The sequence below is a fragment of the Periophthalmus magnuspinnatus genome, chromosome 2 (genome assembly GCF_009829125.3).
Source record: "Periophthalmus magnuspinnatus isolate fPerMag1 chromosome 2, fPerMag1.2.pri, whole genome shotgun sequence".
Taxonomy (NCBI): Eukaryota; Metazoa; Chordata; class Actinopteri; order Gobiiformes; family Gobiidae; genus Periophthalmus; species Periophthalmus magnuspinnatus.
The window spans coordinates 2,877,764-2,897,541 of record NC_047127.1 but is presented as its reverse complement, the minus strand read 5'-3'; the positions used below and the strand labels follow the sequence as shown (position 1 = coordinate 2,897,541).

The 19,778-nt window shown below is 39.7% G+C and overlaps 1 protein-coding gene across 5 annotated transcripts in view; it reads left to right on the top strand.

Annotated features, from left to right (window-relative positions):
- Positions 1–19,778, top strand: part of dock9b (dedicator of cytokinesis 9b) — a 75,188-nt gene that overhangs the window by 4,833 nt on the left and 50,577 nt on the right. For 2 of the 5 annotated variants that reach the window (XM_055226304.1, XM_055226303.1), the window contains exon 1: positions 18,693–18,809. The exons of the other annotated variants lie outside the window; for them this stretch is intronic. In XM_055226304.1, coding sequence (XP_055082279.1) covers positions 18,693–18,809 — 117 coding nt within the window. Of the gene's footprint in view, positions 1–18,692; positions 18,810–19,778 lie in introns of those variants that run through there. 5 annotated transcript variants of the gene reach the window in all.

The window sequence follows — 19,778 nt, the reverse complement described above, 5'->3', positions numbered from 1 at the left end:
CTTATTTTTAATCAATATCACTACGTTTACACTTTAACAAACGTACTTTTTACTCTTAAAGTATTTTTTTAAAACAGGTACTTAAATACTTTTACTTAAGGTGACTTTTCCACTTGATATTTTTACTTTTATTCAAGTAACTTTTTACCTTTTACTTGAGTTACAAAACTGAGAACTTCATCCCCTTCTGTCCCTACTCTGTCCCTCCCTGCGTGTTTGTATATTCTGTCTGCGTAGTACTTTTTTGACTGAACACTTATTTCTTTTTCTGCTCCGTGTCCTGTCATGCTTTCGTAAACAAAGTGGGGGCGCTATGGTCGTGGTCGCTGCGGTAATGACTTCCAACTGTGAGAAAACGCCAGCTAAGATGTTTTCGATAATCTGCTTCTACTTCTACTTCGACTCGGACCTAAGACGTAGTACTTTTTGGAGCTGTAACGAGAACGTTTGCCCGGCCTGTGCACCGAGGAGTGAAGCAGTTCAAATGTGGCTAAAACAATAACTGCCGACTTTAAAGTTGTATCTTTGAAACCCGAGCACTTCCTGGATTAGCACCTGATGATGTCACAAGGGGGAACGGAGTGTTTTTTGAGTTTTGAAGCTGTACGCTGGGTTAATTATATCGACACACCCTCTCATTCATTTTTACTACATTCTACTTTTTATAAAACATCAAATATATGAAGTAAGATACATGGAATTATGTAGTAAAGAAAAAAAAATGAAATCACTCTACTAAATATATATTTTTTCATATTTTATAAATCAAATCCTCAAAGTAGCCATTGTTTGCTTTGTAGAAAAAAGATTTAGTACAGTTATTAAACCTATTTACTACATAATTCCATGCATATTACTTCATATTTGATGTTTTCTGTATGTGTCTAAAAAAGTAGTAAAAATAAAGAAATATATATATTTAGTAGAGTTATTTCATGTTTTTTCTGTACTACCTAATTCCATATACAGTGTCTTACTTCATATATTTGAAGTCTTATAAAAAGTAGAACGTAGTAAAAATGAATGAGAAAGTGTGTCCATATAATTAACCCTGTGTACAGCTTCAGAACTCTAAAAATCACTCTGTTCCTCCTTGTGACATCATCAGGTGCTAATCCAGGAAGTGCTCAGGTTTCTGGTTTGACCTCAAATAACACTGAGCAAACGTCAAGGTATTTTGACCGGTAGTGAATCTAATTAACCCGGCGTACAGCTGTCACTCTCTTCAAAAAACCCTCTGTTCCACGTTGTGACATCATCAGGTGGTAATCCAGGAAGTGCTTGGGTGTGTGTGTGTAAATGAAATAAAAAAAACAAAAACAAACTCTGAATTCCTTCCATCGGCAAAAACATACCAGTTTCACATTTCATAGTGCTTACTACTTCTACTACTACTACTACTTCTATTATTACTACTACTACTACTACTACTACTACTACTACTACTACTATCTATTTTATCCCAGTGTGCCCTTGGGAGCAGACTCGTCCCTGGAGGATTTGGTCATAGCAGGTCATAAAAACAGATAATCTTCAGCTTTGTACTGCTGCTGACCCACATGTGCGTTATGAGCGTAGACTGTATATATAAACGGACATAGATAACCCGCTAACCTGCTAAAGTGATCATGGACGTGCTTCCGACTCCATCGACTCTGGATCAAATTCACTTTCTATAGAAGAACTGTGTCCTCTCTCTGTACCTGCCGCTGTCAGACTCGTCATTTTGGTCTTAAATGTTCGTATTAACCCTCTACATGATCCTGGGGTTCTTTTTTTTTTTTTTTTTTTTGAGTTATTTGGAGTTCATTGTTATTTATTTACTTTTGTTATTTAGATTTTTTTTTTTAGTTATTTAGATTTTTTTCCCTTATTTTTAGTTTATTTATTTATATGTATTTTTTTTGTTATTTTAAGTATTTTTTTTTGTTTTTTGTTATTGTTTTTTTTAGTTATTTTGAGTTTTTTCCCCCTTATTTTTTGTTTATTTATTTATATGTATTTTTTATTATTATTATTATTATTTAGTTTATTTCTGTCCTCTCTCTGTCTCTGCTGCTGTCAGACTCGTCATTTTGGTCTTAAATGTTCGTATTAACCCTCTACATGATCCTGGAGTTCTTTTTTTTTTTTTTTTGAGTTATTTGGAGTTTATTGTTATTTATTTACTTTTGTTATTTTGATTTTTTTTTTTTGTTATTTAGATTTTTTTCCCCTTATTTTTAGTTTATTTATATGTTTTTTTATTATTATTATTATTATTATTATTATTTTGTTTATTTCTGTGTACCCGCTCTCTGTAACTGCTGCTGTCAGACTCGTCATTTTGGTCTTAAATGTTCGTTCGTGTGTACTGTTGTGTACTGCTGTGTACTGCCGTGTACTGCTGCTGACCCGTGTGTGCGTGATGACATGCTAGCGTTGGTTTTGTGGTCGCGGGTTCCTGCCACCGTTCCCACGTCTGTAGTTACGCGGCTCCGTCCTGCACAGACATAAACGCCGACAGCTACACCAAAGCCGTAGCTCCGTCTGTCTCCTGCCTCAAACTTTATTTAAGTACGAGCTAACTCACTGACTTTGAAATTCCTCCTACGTGACATAAGTTTGACAAGTTTCCACACAATTCTGCAACCGCCGCTGTCATTGCTGCTGTCAGCCTGCGGGCGGAAGGTAGTGAAGTACAAGTAGTAACGCACTGTACTTATGTAAAGCACAGATACCTGAAGTACATTTTACAGTGGATACTTTTTACTTTTACTTCGCTACATTTGAGAGCAGTATCTGTACTTTCTACTCCGCTACATTTTTGAACAGGACTGCAAAGTAAAAAGTACTTTTCATATGATTTGAGGGGTTATTTTTACCATGTTCGCTGAAACATCCTGACTAAAGTTTTCGAGTTCAAACTTTGGCTTTGAGCAAAACAAAAATAAACACACAAAATTCAGAAGTAAAGTTAAGAAATGGATTTGTATTGTTACTGTGACCAAAATATTTATCAGTTTTATCAATATCACTCCATTTACATTTAAAATGAACAACATTGAAATACTGAAATGAATTACTTTTACTTTTTACTCTTTAAGTACATTTTTAAACTGGTGCTTAAATACTTTTACTGAAGTTGATTTTTTTTTTCATCTGGTACTTTTACTTTTACTCCAGTAATGTTTTACCTCTGTATCTGTACTTTTACTTGAGTACTAAAACTGAGTACTTCTATACTTACTAATACTTGTAGTTAAGTAAAAGTATCACATGAAAAAAATCTACTTAAGTAACTTTTGACCTCTGTATCTGAAATTAACAAAATGGAGTACTCCTATACTTACTAATACTTTTACTAGTAGATTTTCTCATGTGATACTTTTATTCTAGTAACTTTTCCTCTCTGTATCTGTACTTTTACTTAAGTAGATTTTTACACGTGATACTTTTCCTTGAGTAACTTTTCACGTCTGTGTCGGTACTTTTACGTAGGCAGAGTTTTTCATGTGGTACTTTTACTCACGTCTGCATCTGTACTTATACTTCAGCCGATTTTTCCATGTGACGCTTTAACTCAAGTAACTTTTCCCCTGTGTATCTGTACTCTTACTTAAGTACTGTAGTGTCTGAGTACTTCCCTCCCCCTGGCCCTACTCTGAGTGTTTATATTCTGTCTGCGTACCACTCTTCTGATCGAACACTTATTTTTTTCTCTGCTCCGTGTCTTTCTGTGTTGATTTACGCCGAATGTGATGGAGATTTCAGCTCGTTGCAACATCTGTGCTGCGGTCGTGTTGTTTACAGTGGGAGCCTGGAGTGCGTTACATTAGAAGTTTAACAAATCATGAAATTATGTTCTGTACGTAGAAATGGGGGGTTTCCATGGGAACTTGGCTACCTAATCAGTTACAACAGCCCGACAGCCCGTAGCGGTTATGAAAGCGTCTGCGTTCGTGATCCGCGTTGGGAAGTAACTGAACACATGTACTCGATAGAAACAGTGATTTGGAGTAACTGTATTCTGGTAAATCAAAGGAATGCGCACGATTTAGGCTTCAAAACGGTGCAGTTTTTCCTTAGCGAATCCTTTATAGACTGTGTAAAGACGCGGACTGAGTGAGTGTGACGTCACCCGCGGCGTTCAGCTCCAGGAAAATGAAGCTAATCGAAGCTAGAGCGGTTATAGCGGCGAATTTGAAGCCAAAAGTTTCATATTTGGAATTCTGACCGCGAGTATCATAGCAACCAAAGAGCCAATCTGGAGCGAGGTTGTTGAAGGTAATACTCTTTCCCGCCTGCACCGCCGGTTTAGCAGGGACGGGGACACTTAGCAACGCTGTCAATCAAACCTGTTGCTAACGCTAGCTGGAGCGACCTCAGGGAAATTCATTCAGTTCAATTCGATTTATTTTTGTAAAGCCCAAAATCACAGCAGCGTCGCCTCTTAGCGCTGAATGTTAGAACTGATTTAACCAACAGAAAGTTAGAAAATCGATAATGAAAAAGAAACAGACAAGCAAATGGAGAAGCGTCCCAGAGCAGAGCGCCCCCTGTCCTTAGACCTCAAGGGGAACCACAAAGAGGAAAGAAGACGCCTGATTTGTCTGTTATTAATGTTCATTTCTTGATTTATGGAAACACAAAAACTAAATAAAAATGCCCAGGATCATGTAGAGCGAGTTTATACGAACATTTAAGACCAAAATGACGAGTCTGACAGCAGCAGTCACAGAGAGAGGGCACAGTTTTTCAATAGAAAGTGAATTGAAGCCAGAGTCGATGGAACCGGAAGCGCAAACATGCTCACTTCCTGTTTGGAACGCGGCGGCTAGCACATTAGCTATGTCCATTTATATAAACAGTCTGTGGTTTATTCTGGATCCCAGGAAAGCTCAGTATTAGTGAGTGCGGTGAGGCAGGTGCATGATGGGAAACGCAGAACAAACAGTGAAAGTAACATAAAGCTATTTTTAAACCTATGTAGCGTCTTTACTGTAACAAAAACACGATTCTATGCAAAAGTATTCCAAGTATGAGGTACACAATCATACATTTTCAAAGTATTCTTCCCATCATTGTGCGCGATTAACAACTCGACCCCATCTGCAAAAATCATAAAACCCACCAAAAATATTTCCTTTGACCCAATTACTACAGAAATTGGACATCCAGTTCTCCGCGGTGAAAATAACCATTACGTTTTAGTGCGGAAAAAGCGCTCCAATCTCCTCTTCTGGCTAGCTTTAAGTTCTTCCATTTCAAAGTCCTGGCTCCGGATGCGTATAATTACAACAAATATAGGTTTTCAATGCAGTGGAGATGCTGTTTTTCAACGCAAGAATCCAGTTGTTGTTTTTTTTTTGTTTTTTTTAGGATTATTACCTGCAGGCCTTTTGTATGAATGCACATAACCTCACTTGTGCAACGCAAATATGAAGAACATGCGCTCGTACGTGTTTAAACGAGTGCCTAACTGCCTAACGCTCTGACTTTACATTAGAACACATTCACCCATGAAAAATAGCCAATTTTTCCTTTCACTCTTCACAAATGTTTGACTAACTGTTTATTATTAGTCTGTCTACATCTCCAACACTCAGTTTGAGAGAAGAACTCAGCCTAAAAGCGCAGGGTTTGTGCGTTAAACATGAATAAACGAAACAAAACACAACTCAATTTGTCTATTTGTGACGAGGGAACGACGTTATAGCTCGGAAAACGAACGAACCCGACCCCTTTAAAGTATTTTTTCGAAACAATGAGGCAACATTTGTCTGCAGTTTTTTTTTTCCAGTGAGTCACCAGGGCACAGTGTTGTTGCAGTGACACGCGCGGCCTGTTGGGGGCAGCCCCGATTCACTCCGTTCCGAGGAAGGGCACCAGTCCATTCACAATTCCAGTTACACAGCCCTGGCATGATTAGTCACTATTTGAAGCAAGACGGTGCTCAGTCTGCCAAATGACTCAGGAGGGATATTTTTATACACCAGACCACATCCAGTTTTTATGTAACTTAAGTTTATCTGGTCTGGCTGTTCGCTACTGCTGTACACGTCTTTATTTCTCACGATAATCACGATATCAGGTCTATATCAAAGCTGGAAACATATATTTTAGGGGTTAGTGTTTATCATGTGTACAATTTCTGAGTAAATATGAGGAGATTTGGAGTATTTTTGAGCTGTAAACGGTTAAAATACGTGTCTTTTATGGCAAATTATTGGTTCATTCTGTCGTCTCAATACATTATAGACCAGTACAGCTCGTCTAGACTTTTTTTTTTCTTTTTTTAGCCATAAAAATCATGTTAAAGGAGGTATCAGCATTTACTTTTGTCCTTTTTTCACACAACTATCTCTATTTCACAAATCCATCCTTATTTTTCCATTGATGCATCAAATAAATGTGTAATACCAGTTTAAGCAGAAGGAAAATATAAAAACGAATGTACTTTTGAGTCACTTTTATGCAAGTAAACAATAAAAAAACGATCTGGCCAGCTCAGAAACACTTTACATTACATATATGAACAATAATCAACATTTATACAAGAGATTATGCAGATTGTACTTAGGGTTAGGTTTTTACAGCCCCTTCTTATAAAAAAAAGTCAGGCGTTTTTGGAGCAAAGACATTGATTTTGCCATAGGTCATATTTTTTGGAATGTCTGCTAAAGAATATTTGAAGTTCTGCAGCTTCTGAGTTTGTAATCGTTGGTAAAATAAGTAACATATTTAAAGAGCCTCATGTCTCTGCTTTGAGACGCCGTTTGAATTTACATGAAGCACAGTTGGTTGCGGAGTTACGGTGATGAAAAGTCCACAACCGCGATTCTATGTGCGGCGATAGCACCCAACGCTGTAGGGTTAATGACAATGTCTGTTTTAAAGTGTTTTACTCGGATTATTTTGCATTATTTTCATCGTATCAGTGGTTTAAAGTAGTTTCAGTATTATCGTTTATTGCAGTTTATCTCTGTAGCGACTTCAAAATTTGTTAATGTGACAGGTCTACTTATTATTTATTTATTTATTTATTCACTTACTAACGTTTTACTTGTGCATAGAGACACTGATATAAAACTGGTATCAGACATCGGCGCCGATATATCGAAATCTTTGTGCAAATCAGGTATCGGATCCAAGATATCGATTGATTTCAAAATGAGTAAACTGGTGTAATAAGACCAACACATCTCATAATATTTAGCTTGTGTTTTTAGCTGTTTTAATGACTTTAAATGGTGAATTGGAGCATTTTTAGCATACGCTGTTAAAGAAAATACTACTACTATAATATTTTCAGTTGCTGCCCTAGTATCGGTTGTTATCGGGGATCGCCAGATACTTAAAACCAAAGTATCGGCGCTGGTATCGAAACAGAAAACCCTGAATATGTGCGTTTCTACTTGTTCACACGAGTTTGATGTCGCTGTGCTGTTGCCAGGAAACCAGTTTAAATCTCTTCATTTTTAATTTACAAAAGTGAGCATCTGCTGCAGGTCTTTCTCTGCCTTTCGTGTTAGAAGAGAATAGACTCTTTTTTTTTTGTGATATCAACGAACGTCCGATAGTTATTGACTCATCTCACCGTCACCGCGTTAAAATTAGGTGAGCGTTCCAACATCTGATGAAATATTAACATCACACAAGTTTGGATTTTAAACCAATGAGGCGCCTCGTTATCGCCGAGTCTGGTCCCCGTGTCCGTTTCATTATGACGCATTCGCACACCTCTACGGGAGCACCTCTACGGGAGCGCCTGGTCCGCGGCGGCGACTCTACGTGGGTGACTTTGCCGCTAACGGGCTGGTTTTATACTGTTGACAAAGCAAAGGCAAGAGTCGGAGCTGTGACTAAGCGAGGGAGCGGGGAGGAGAGGCAGAGCGAAAGAGAGAGGGAGGGAAGAGGAGAGGAGGAAGAGGAGGGTAAGAGTCAGGGAGGGTGAAGCGAGCGCTGAGCATCCTTACCCACACGGCAGCGGAGTTGACGCCCTGCCATGAATGAATCAGCTTATTCACTGGGACTTTGCACTTGGAATTAGCCTTGAAAATTCCAATTATTCCGGACACTCAATATGACAAGAACCCGAGGACTGTTTTCTTTCTACGGCACATAATCGCACAGGCTGGGAGTGAGGAATTCTGCTGGGAAGGGAACATGGGGTGCACCACGAGTGTATTTGTTTTGGAGTCGCTCCGGTCCATCCTCCAGAGGAACTGTGGATATATTAAAGGGGCGGTGGAGTCTGGGGATCTGGAGGAAGAGGAGGAGACTGTGAGCCTAAGAGGGTCCCTACTTTGGCTGTCCAACACTGCTCCTGTGGTAAAACTGCACACTCTTTTGTCTCGTTTTAGTCACTATCGCGAGCCGGAGTTACTTTTGAATGCTAAACCAGCCTTATAATTTAAAGATAACGCGGATCGAATATGAGCTTGCTTCAGCAGAATTTCGAATAGTAGCAGAAGACGTCGCATTTGCACATTTTAACGAGCTAACGAAACACATCTCGCTATGGTTTTCTTACAGGATTTATGCAGTACCACGTAGACCTGTCACGAGAACAAATTTTGAAGTATGGAAAAGATATATAGACGATAAACGATGATATTAAACCACATATGACACTTTAAACCAGTATCTCCCCCACAAAACTGTTTTATATGCGCAGTATTTCCCAGAATTGACTCTTGTGAGATTTAATCCATGTTATAATGTATAACCTCCTCAAAAACAGACCTGGAGTTGTGTTTTGTTTCACTCACACATGTTTGAGTAACACTTCGTTATTAGTCTAACTACAGCTACAAACCTCAAAACGCTCTGTTCCACCTTGTGATGTCATGAAGTGGTAGTTTTCAAGTTCACATCTACATTTTACCTTTAGTTCAGTTGTAGATTGGCGATTCCAGATTAGCTGAAATGATCCAAATGATTCTAGTGAAGTTATTTCATTACCCTAAATTTGGTTTTATTTTGAAAATTTTCTACCCCGTGTATGTGAGTTCTACTTCTTGTTAGATTTTATTCATTCATTCATTCATTCATTCATCCATTTGTATATTTATTTATTCATTCATTCATTTATTTATGTATTCATTCATTCATCCATTTGTATATTTATTTATTCATTCATTCATTTATTCATGTATTTATTCATTCATTCATTCATTTATGTATTTATGTATTAATTAATTCATTTATTTATGTATTTATTCATGTATTTATTCATTCATCCATTCATTCATTTATGTATTTATTCATTCATTCATTTATATATTTATTCATTCATTTATGTATTTATTCATTCATTCATTCATTTATTTATGTATTTATTCATTCATTCATTCATTTATTTATGTATTTATTCATTCATTCATTTATGTATTTATTCATTCATTCATTTATGTATTTATTCATTCATTCATTTATGTATTTATTCATTCATTCATTTGCGCTTTGAGTGCCTTGAAGGTAGAAAAGCGCTATAGAAAAATTTGACCATTTATGTATTTATTCATTCATTCATTTATGTATTTATTCATTCATTTATTTATGTATTTATTTATTCATTCATTCATTTCGAGCACATATATCAGGCACATTTCACAAATTTGAATTTGATCTCTTGCTCCGCCCTGATGCATTTCACCTGTGTCTTCTCCTCTGGTGTCGTGTCCTGTAAGTTTACATTTTAGATTTTCGTGTTCAGTTTTACTCCTGGTCTTTGTTAAAATTTACATTAAAGGACATTTTCAAGTTTCTGTTTAAAACATGACGGGTGTATGTAGTTTAAAAACACAACATGGAGCACTTCCTGTATCACTGCATGACATCACAAGGTGGAACAGAGCGTTAATATGCAGGTTTGTGTGTTAAACATGTGTGAATGAAACACAACACAACTCCAGGTCTGTTTGTGATGAGGTCCACATTAGTACGAAGAAACCGTACTTAAAATCGATAGAGTTTTCATCATGACAGGACTAATGCCGCATTAAGCTACTTTTCCCGCTACTTAGCTCCATTAGCTAGCAGCCTGTCGCGTCTTAAATCAAAGCTGTTTAATGGACAAGGGGTTAAGTAGGATTTCAAATGAAGGAGTTTTTTTTTTTTTTTGCAAACATCAATATTTACAACATAAAGTGAGAAACTAAAGTGAGGGAAATATGGGATACGAGACAAGACAGTTTGTAGTTTTCAAAGTAAAGAAGGAGACACAACCGGAGTCATAATGATGCTTGAAATGGAAATAGACTAAATAAATAAATAAATAAACAAAACTTCATAATAATAAACAAGGTCGCTATTTCTAGTCCATTCATGAAGTCTCTTTTCTAGAAGCAGAAACACTGTTGTATGTCTTTTATCTCTGTTATTGCATAAGGAGGAGGATGGTATTTATAGACTGGAAAACCACAAAATTAAATTCAGGAAGAATATTTGTTTAGTTCTGCAGAAGCTTCACTGAAAGTCGTTCCAGCTCGGATTAGCTCGGGATAAAAATACTGACTCTCTACTGTTTTAATATTTGGATGTAATGAGGCTCATATTATACTATTCTATGAGATATCGTATAATGTGGTCTCTTTGACACAGAGACATACACTGAGACATACACTGAGACACACACTGAGACACACACTGAGCCACACACTGAGACATGCATAGACACACACTGAGACACACACTGACACATGCATAGACACACACTGAGACACACACTGACACATGCATAGACACACACTGAGACACACACTGAGACATGCATAGACACACACTGAGACACATACTGAGCCACACTCTGAGGCACACACTGAGACATACACTGAGACACACACTGAGCCACACTCTGAGGCACACACTGAGACATACACTGAGGCACACACTGAGACACACACTGAGGCACACTCTGAGGCACACACTGAGACGCACACTGTGACACACACTGAGACATGCATAGACACACACTGAGAAACATACTGAGGCACACTGAGACACACACTGAGACATACACTGAGACACACACTGAGGCACACACTGAGACACACACTGAGGCACACTCTGAGACACATACTGAGCCACACTCTGAGACACACACTGAGACACACACTGAGGCACACTCTGAGGCAGTGACGTGCGGTGAGGTTCATGGTTGGTGAGGCACTGACTCCTTTAGTGTCAGATTTACAAATATATAAACCAAAAAGGGTCGCTTATTGAATTGGCTGCTGGGTATTTCATATCTCATCAGCATTCTTCACAAAACACGCACGCACACACACGGTACATATTACAGATATGTAAAGGTAAAAAAACGTGCATTTGCTCTACACCCTCCCTGTGTTGTAGTGATGCTCGGGTCAGGATATTTTCAACCCGCGGGGCCCCGCATGTACGGCAAAATATTACCCGCCCCGCGCGGCTGCCTCTATTTTTCGAACCCGCCTCGACACGATGCACAGAAATAATATTCATAATAAGCAGCATTATTTCAACCTGCATTTCGTGGGAAAAAAACTGATCAGCCCCAACCTGAACCGAGATCAAATGAGAATTGAGAATTTCAACATAAAATCTGCCGGTTTTCCTTTACCTTGGCATTGTGGATGCTAACGTTGAGCCTCCGCTGTTCGTTTAAAGCCAAATCGATCCTTGAGTTTCCAAAAGTTTTTAAAGCAATTTGGCTTTGGATGTGAGTGGTCGATCTCTCATGTTTGCTGAGGCTTCGTGGTAAATTTTTCATGTCACAATATCCCGTGTTAGTCCAGACATTGTCACAAGTTGAGAACAGAAGGCAGGGGAAGCAGTAAAGACGTTTTTTCGAAGGACAGCCACACAGCCACTGTTTTCGGGTGTACCACTCCGTTTGAAAAGAGCGCGTTATCTTCTGTCCCGAAGTTTGAAGCAAACCTTTTAGCTCCGGTGTTGGTCTACCCGTGTTAATCACGTCCACTTTTGACTGAAAGTCCAGTTTTGAGAAATTTTTAAGCTTCGATATATAATCCTCTTCCATTTTGGCAGTCCGGCGTAGCTAGCAAAATATAAAAGGGATCGCACTTGACTCGCCTGGGCCTGGCGCCTCTGCGTAGAAGAACAGCACACGTACCCGTTGGCTCACGTACGCCCTCTTCAGTGCGGCAGAGAACTATCTGCCTCACCCTGCGACTTTTCACCGCGGTTTTATTTTCCATCAGCAAAACCAAATATGTCACTAACAAACATTAAACTTTAATGGTTAATAAAGACATTAGCCAGAGTGGAAAATCAGGTCAAATAAACGTATCTGCAAACATTATATTGGAAACATGCAGATATACGGCAAGCAGCACGGGCCAATTGCATGTATCAACCCAGTTTGTAATGGATGGCGCATTCAGAGGTGAGGCTTGACTCGTTGCTGCCGCACCTCTCGTTTCATCCCTGTATTTAAACAGGTAATAGGGAAATTCGGCGATTTTGACAATAAAAAATGTTCGAAATGAGTTGTACATAAAAATCAGTGGACAAATATTAATATAAATTTGATGTTATAATTATTTATTTTTTTTACTTGTCATGATGACAGGTGAGGCTCTGCCTCCCCTGCCTCCCCTGACCGCACGTCCCTGCTCTGAGGCACACACTGAGACGCACACTGTGACACACACTGAGACATGCATAGACACACACTGAGAAACATACTGAGCCACACTGAGACACACACTGAGACATACACTGAGACACACACTGAGGCACACACTGAGACACACACTGAGGCACACTCTGAGACACATACTGAGCCACACTCTGAGACACACACTGAGACACACACTGTGACACACACTGAGACATGCATAGACACACACTGAGGCACACACTGAGACACATACTGAGCCACACTCTGAGACACACACTGAGACACACACTCAGACACACACTGAGAGACACACGCAGTGAGATACACACAGATGCAGAGACACACACAGATGCAGAGACACACAGAGACACACAGACGCAGGAAGGAATGAGACTGAGCTTTTACTGAAACTGTGCAGATTTACGTCAAAACTGTGAAACTTGAGGACGAATGATCCGACACAGAGACACACAGAGACTCACTGTGGCCTGACTCAGCCCTGTCTCTAAACCAGACAACTCCCTCACACTAAAACGCACTTATCATCAACATCGAGTAAACTTTACCTCGCGCTCTGTCGACGTTTTGATCTTTGGCACATCCACGGCTCTACTCTCGCCTCTACTTTGTTATGGAACATATGACGCCGGCCTTATGGATTAATCCGTTGAGGGACTTTCAGTTTTCCGGGCCTCCGTCTCACTCTCAGCACCTCCAGAGCTCCTGACATCATCCCGAACGTTGGAACTCCCCTCTCACATATCACCTCTAACTCATCCCATGTGCGCCCGTCCTACCTGCAGCGATGTAACGCCGACCACAACCCACCAAACTTTTAAAAAACACAAGGATTTTATTTATTAGACATATGTTTCCCAGTCCTCGTTTTTACTTAAAGTGCGGGTTTGCGTAATAACCGTGGATCATTGTAAAGGGGGAGGGGGTCCAGACATTTCAAGACTTTAATACGAGGTGTGGTTGTCATGGTAGCGTCCCAAACATTACGTCAGCACGCCCCTTCTTATGCAATCCTCCCGCGAGTTTGCGTCTATATGCGCTGCCTCTGGAGTAGGGCGTGCGCGTTCGCTAATGGGTTCAAGCTGCGAGAATCGGACACCGCTCGGGCTCCCGCTCATTCACTCGGGAGCGTTTTTTTGTTTTTCGTATTTTGTCACGTCAAAGCTCTACGCAGATGGTGTCGTGAGCTAATTTGCACCCCCTCGTTTACAAGCTCACACAAACTCGCACTGTACCAGCCGGTCGAAACCAGGAAGTGATTGCGGTGGTGGCGGCAGCGGTGGTGGTGATGATGATGATGGCAGAGTACGAGCAGAGACGAAGAGCGTGAATGAAACAGGATGACCTCAGTCCGAGCCCGGGCGTTTGACAAGAGGCTGATTATTACGCTGGGATGGTGACGCTGTCTCTGAGGCCCCCGTGCGCCGTATATACTCAGACTGAAACTAGTGAATGGTGAATGCAAGTAGGGCAGATTCCCCAGTGTGTAACGTTACTATTGTGAATATATTTTGTATTTATTTGTACTGCGCTGATACTGTGTTGGATGAAGTACTCAGTTTCGTTACAGATACAGAGGTGAAAAGTTACTCAAGTAAAACGTAAAAGCATCATATGAAAAAAATCTAATCTCTATAAGTACAAAGTGTTTAAGTACCTGTTTAAAAATGTACTTTAAGAGTAAAAAGTAAGTATTTCACAGTGTTAAATGTAGTAATATTGATTAAAAATGTGACATATTTGTGGTTAAAACTAACAATACCAATCAATTTCGTATTTTTCTTCTCATTTTTGTGTATTTATTTTTGTTTTGCTCAAAGTCGAAGCTTGAAGTCGAAAACTTTACTCATGGTACGTGGTAAAAATAACCCGTCAAATCATCTGAAAAGTACTTTTACTTTTGAGTCCTGTTCAAAAGTGTAGTAGAGTAGAAAGTACAGATACTGCTCTCAAATGTAGTGAAGTAAAAGTAAAAAGTACCCACTGTAAAATGTACTTAAGCCAAGTACAGATACCTACAAACTCTACCTAAAAGTACAGGACTTTACTACTTGTACTTCGTTACCTTCCTCCACTGGAGTGTAAATACATAATAATAATCACATTTTTTGCTCAGTTTAGCATCGTTAGCAAGAAATCCCACAAGCAGATGGCCCGAGTTTGATGAAATCCACAGCTAATTCTAGTGACACAGAATGAAATGGTGTCTGGGCAGAGTTGTGTTGTGTTTTCGTGTATTTCGAGGCCTGTGTGATTTTTGTTGAGAATCGAGGTTTAGACACAATGAACTGGGGGGGATTATAAATATAGATAATGATTATGACCAGTACCACACAGGTTATTTATGATATGTGTGAGTCTCCTGGATACACAGGAGCTGGTTGCTCTTGTTTCTGCTGTTGTACTGTTAAAATCTTGCTAGTTTATTGATTTAATGTTTGATTTGTTTGTTTCTTAGCGTCTTAGCGTCCTCTAGTGTAGTTTATATAGCACACATACATGGAGCGACAGTAGCTCAACTGACGGTGCGATTTCCGATTTTTTTCCCAGCTCCTACAGATGGATCCTGTCGTTGTGTCCTTGGGCAAGACACTTAAACCACCTCGCCCCAAGTGTCTGTACATTGCTCTATGAATGTGTGTGTGAATGGGTGAGTGGTTCCTTGATGTAAAGAGCTTTTGAGTGCCTTAAAGATGGAAAAACGTTGGAATTGTCCGTCACTATAACGCAGTCTACCTTTTGCGGCCCCGCTGAATTTTTTTGTGTCATTTTACATGTTTGTTTTTTTTTACAGCGTATGAACGTTCATTGTGTTGTGCGTCCTGATTGGCTGTTGGACTGTAGACCATTGTGTCGTGCGTCCTGATTGGCTGTTGGACTGTAGACCATTGTCCATCAGTCTCCTCCGTGTCTCCTGTACAGTACAGAATGTGTTCAAACAAATTTACATAAACGTTGGATCTCAGTGTGACTCTGAAGTGCTGTACGTTTGCAATTTGTTTTCTCCCCGACAAAACCCACAATGTCGATGAAACGTTCTGCACCGACAAAGACGCCTACGAAGGTTTGAACTTTGAGAGAGTTTAAACGAGAGAGAAATGTGAGAAAATGTTAACGCCTGTGTGAGAAAAGTGTATAAAGTGTGTGGTGAGGGGTTTTACAGCAAAAAACATATATACCATATTATCTGGGCTATAAGTTGCACTTTTTTCATAGTTTGACCAGGGATACTCAGATGTGATTATGAAATATATGTTTTTTTCTTCATTTTTTGGCTGGTGCGACTTATACTCCGGAAAATACGGTAATAACTGTAAAAAATAAAACTGACTACTTTGCGGATTTCGCCTATCGTGAGTTATTTTGCAAGTTTTCTCCCCGACAGAAAACACAATGTCGATGAAACGTTCTGCACCGACAAAGACGCCTACGTAGGTTTGAACTTTGAGAGAGTTTAAAAAAGAGAGAAATGTGAGAAAATGTTAACGCCTGTGTGAGAAAAGTGTATAAAGTGTGTGGTGAGAGGTTTTACAGATAAAAACATAGAGAATAATTGTAAAAAATAAAGCTGATACTTCACAGATTTCGCCTATTGCGGGTTATTTTTAGAACGTAACCCCCGCAATAAACGAGAGACCAGTGTAATATTAAAATGTGATCATACTTTTATCACGCAGAAATAGCATTTCAGCGTTATCAGATGCCCTAACGGAGTTCTCTAGATTATTTTCTGTTTGGATTTCGCTCTAAAGGTGCAGATAGAATGTTTGCGTAGTGTTATACAGCATAAAAAATCACTTGTGTTACATTATTGAGTTAGATTTAAACTTGAAACAGCCATGTTTACTACACACCTGCCGTCTATTAGCAAACTTCAGTACTGTTTCTTTCCCTGGCTAACAAAAACATCCGATCCTATTTGTTTTGGTTCGCTTTCACTTTTGACTCATTATTATAATACAGTCACACTTTTCGAACCTCTTTCCTGTGTTTTTTAATAGCGCATTTCTCTGAATGGAGCGTTTTTCCTATTCTCTTTGAAGCCCTCGCAGTTAAAACAAGTTATGCAGATTAAGTCCGAAGCTAAAAGTCCCCCTCTCTGCGTTTGGCTTCCCCTTTGTTCATAGCGATGGCGGCTTTGAAGTCTTCTCCGGGACGTGTCACTCACCATCACGATCTTCTTTGCATCCAGATAATTAGATGCATATTATTCCCACTTTTGGAGTCGGGGAAAACTTTCGGAAATAAACATTTGGATGCATTTAGAGGACTCCTCTCCAAAAAACGCCATCATTCCGAATTCGATGGAAAACAGCTGAACCCCGGCGCCTCTGTCTTTGAGATTAAAGTCCGTAGAAAGAGCACGTTGGATGGAGAGAACGAGAGAGAGAGGAGAAGGGTGAAAAGGGGGGAAAAGTATGCGAGATCCGTGGAAGGGGAAGTGTGTTTTACCAGAGCCTGCTGAGAGAACCCGCTGCTACGGATACAGAGCAGGAACACATCAAAGACGCTGGAGTTTTATCAATGGACACAGGATTATCGTGACCTCTGACCTCTTGGTTTTGCTTTGATTCGGGCTTGGCAGGTGTATAGACCATGTGTATAAAGGCGACTCTTGATATAGCCTGAGATTCCTGCGATTTTTAGTCTTGTTTTGTTGCACGATATCGATGTAGAGTTAGTCCATAATGTATTACATATTTGAATACTTGTGTTCAGTGCTGTTTCATGGGTTTGTGTTGGTAAAATAAATTAAAACATACTTATTTGCATCTGTTTTGTGATAAACTGATGTCCACTTTCAGACTCTGCGTTGCTGATGTCTGATTTCAGCCGTATAAGCGTTAGAATATTGTTGATACTTTGGTTTCTGCCGATCCCCTGATATCAACCGATACCAGGGCGGAGACCGAAAACATAATTAATTTCTTTTAAACACAAACAGCATAAGATAAAAATGATCCAAATAGGTTTTATAACTGTTATTTATTATTTAAAGCAGCGGTGTCAAACACATTTTCACCGAAGGCCACATCAGCAAAATGGCTCCTCTCAAAGGGCCAGATGAAAAATAAAAATAATTATAAACTAATAAACTCATTTTTAAACTTGTTAATGAACTGTTTCTATATTTATTACTCATTCAAGTTTGAAATATTAGATGTGCATTTGCCTAGATGTAAAAATATGGCTGTGTAACTGCGTATCTTCTGATAAAATTAAATTACTCTTTGGAGGGCCACATACAATGATGTGAAGGGCCACATTTAGCCCACGGGCCTTGAGTTTGACACATGTGATTTAAAGTCACTACAGAACAGCAATATTATGAGACGTTTTGAACCAAAATTGGCCAGTAAATCATTTTATTACACCACTTTATGAACCAAAACGGAACCGATATCCGAGCCACCAAAATTTTAAATATCGGCGCCAATACCAGAGGTGACGGTGGCTCAGTTGGTAGTTTTCCACTGATCTGAAGGTCGCCGGTTCGAATCCCACTCTCACCCTAAAAAACATCTTTGGTTGAGCGGTCAGATCCACTCCGTCCAAGTTGGCGTTGTGATTCCAGCTCACACCGATGACTCTACTGTTGTTGTGTCCTTACGCAAGACACGTAACCCACCTCTCCCCCAGCGTCTGTGTACACTGATGTATGAATGCGAAAAAACGTGACCATTTACCAACCAAAACAACTGAGCTTAAGTACTTTTCAGTTACTGTAACGGGAAACCAATAGTAGATTTTGTTTTCATTCCATTCAAAATAATCATGAGTCTAAATTTCGCCTTCTCTTATAAACTCTGGACCCCCACGCCTGACTGTTACCACCGGGGACTGGTCCACATGCGCCGCGCTGCTCAGCTGTGTTGCTGTGGGAGTGGGAGGGGTTCCCTGTGATGAGAAGGGGCTGAGCCATGTGAGTGAAGACAGTGGGGAATCAGAGGATGTTGGAAAACGAACTCACGCCTCAGAGAACTTTGTGTCATGCCTTTTCACTGAGGACACCACCTTTTGCTGGCAGTGAAGCAGCAGCAGCAGCAGCTCTGCATAAGGGGCCGCGATGCAGGGCCGAGCCGGGAAAGCCCCCAAGAGGGAGATGGTCATAGAGTCTCCACAGCAGTACAAAAGTTTGGCTGAGATAGAGGCGGAAACTGAGGCAGCATCACAAGTGCAGGTGGTAAGTTTTCATTCATTTTATTAGCAGATTGTTGTAGAGCGTTTAAACCCGTAGCAAACACATTGGGAGCAGCTTGCTAATAGGAATTCACTATCTAAGCAACTTTTTTATCTTAGATTGGCTCTCAGCTTTGAAGCAATGCCTCGTTTTTCCAACAGGATGGAAAGGGGGGAAATAGCAGCTTGAGGGTCCGGCTCTCCAGAGATTTGAATGTTGATCTTTTTTTAGGAAATGGGAGCACTTGTGGCTTGTTTTGTCATTAACTGTTCCCGTGCTAGATGTAGAATCCAGGCTAATTGCTTTTGTGGATTCAGTTTGACGATATAACCTTACATTTACGCAAGTATTTTAAGTTTAAGAATATTCATTTTGGAATTTTCTTTGGAAGTTCCGCCGTTCACAGCTGTGCGTTGTTATCCTTTTGTCTCCATGGCTCATGTCCAGTTGGAAACATGGCTCCTTTCTGCTTATCAGATGAGCTTCATATTGAAAACAGGGATGAAATTATGGCTGGATATTTTCATTACGTTGTCACGAGGTTGGGATAATTTACCAGTTATTTTTAAGGTGTAACATTTTATAATTGGGATAAAAAAGCCATGTTGTTATTGAACTAAAGCCAAATGGTACTCAGTCAAAGATGAGACCTGTATTTTTCATTTAAACGCACATTTTTTGCATAACATACCTTCCATTGTTTTACCCAGGGTGCTAGTAAAGGAAACGTGTATTCTGTCTGTGGAATGTACAGCAGTGGTGCCAGTCGGGATCATGACCTAAGCTCCTCCCTATCTGTAACACAGCTCTGTTTACAAAGATGTGGACAGGGATTCACTAGTACATCCCACATATGTTTATTCAAAGCCATTGTTAAAATAATCAAACGTACAACAGTTATAAATGACGGCCGGATCGTGTTTTGTAATGTGAGTTTATGACGTAGCTACTCTCACGGTGAATGGTGCTTGG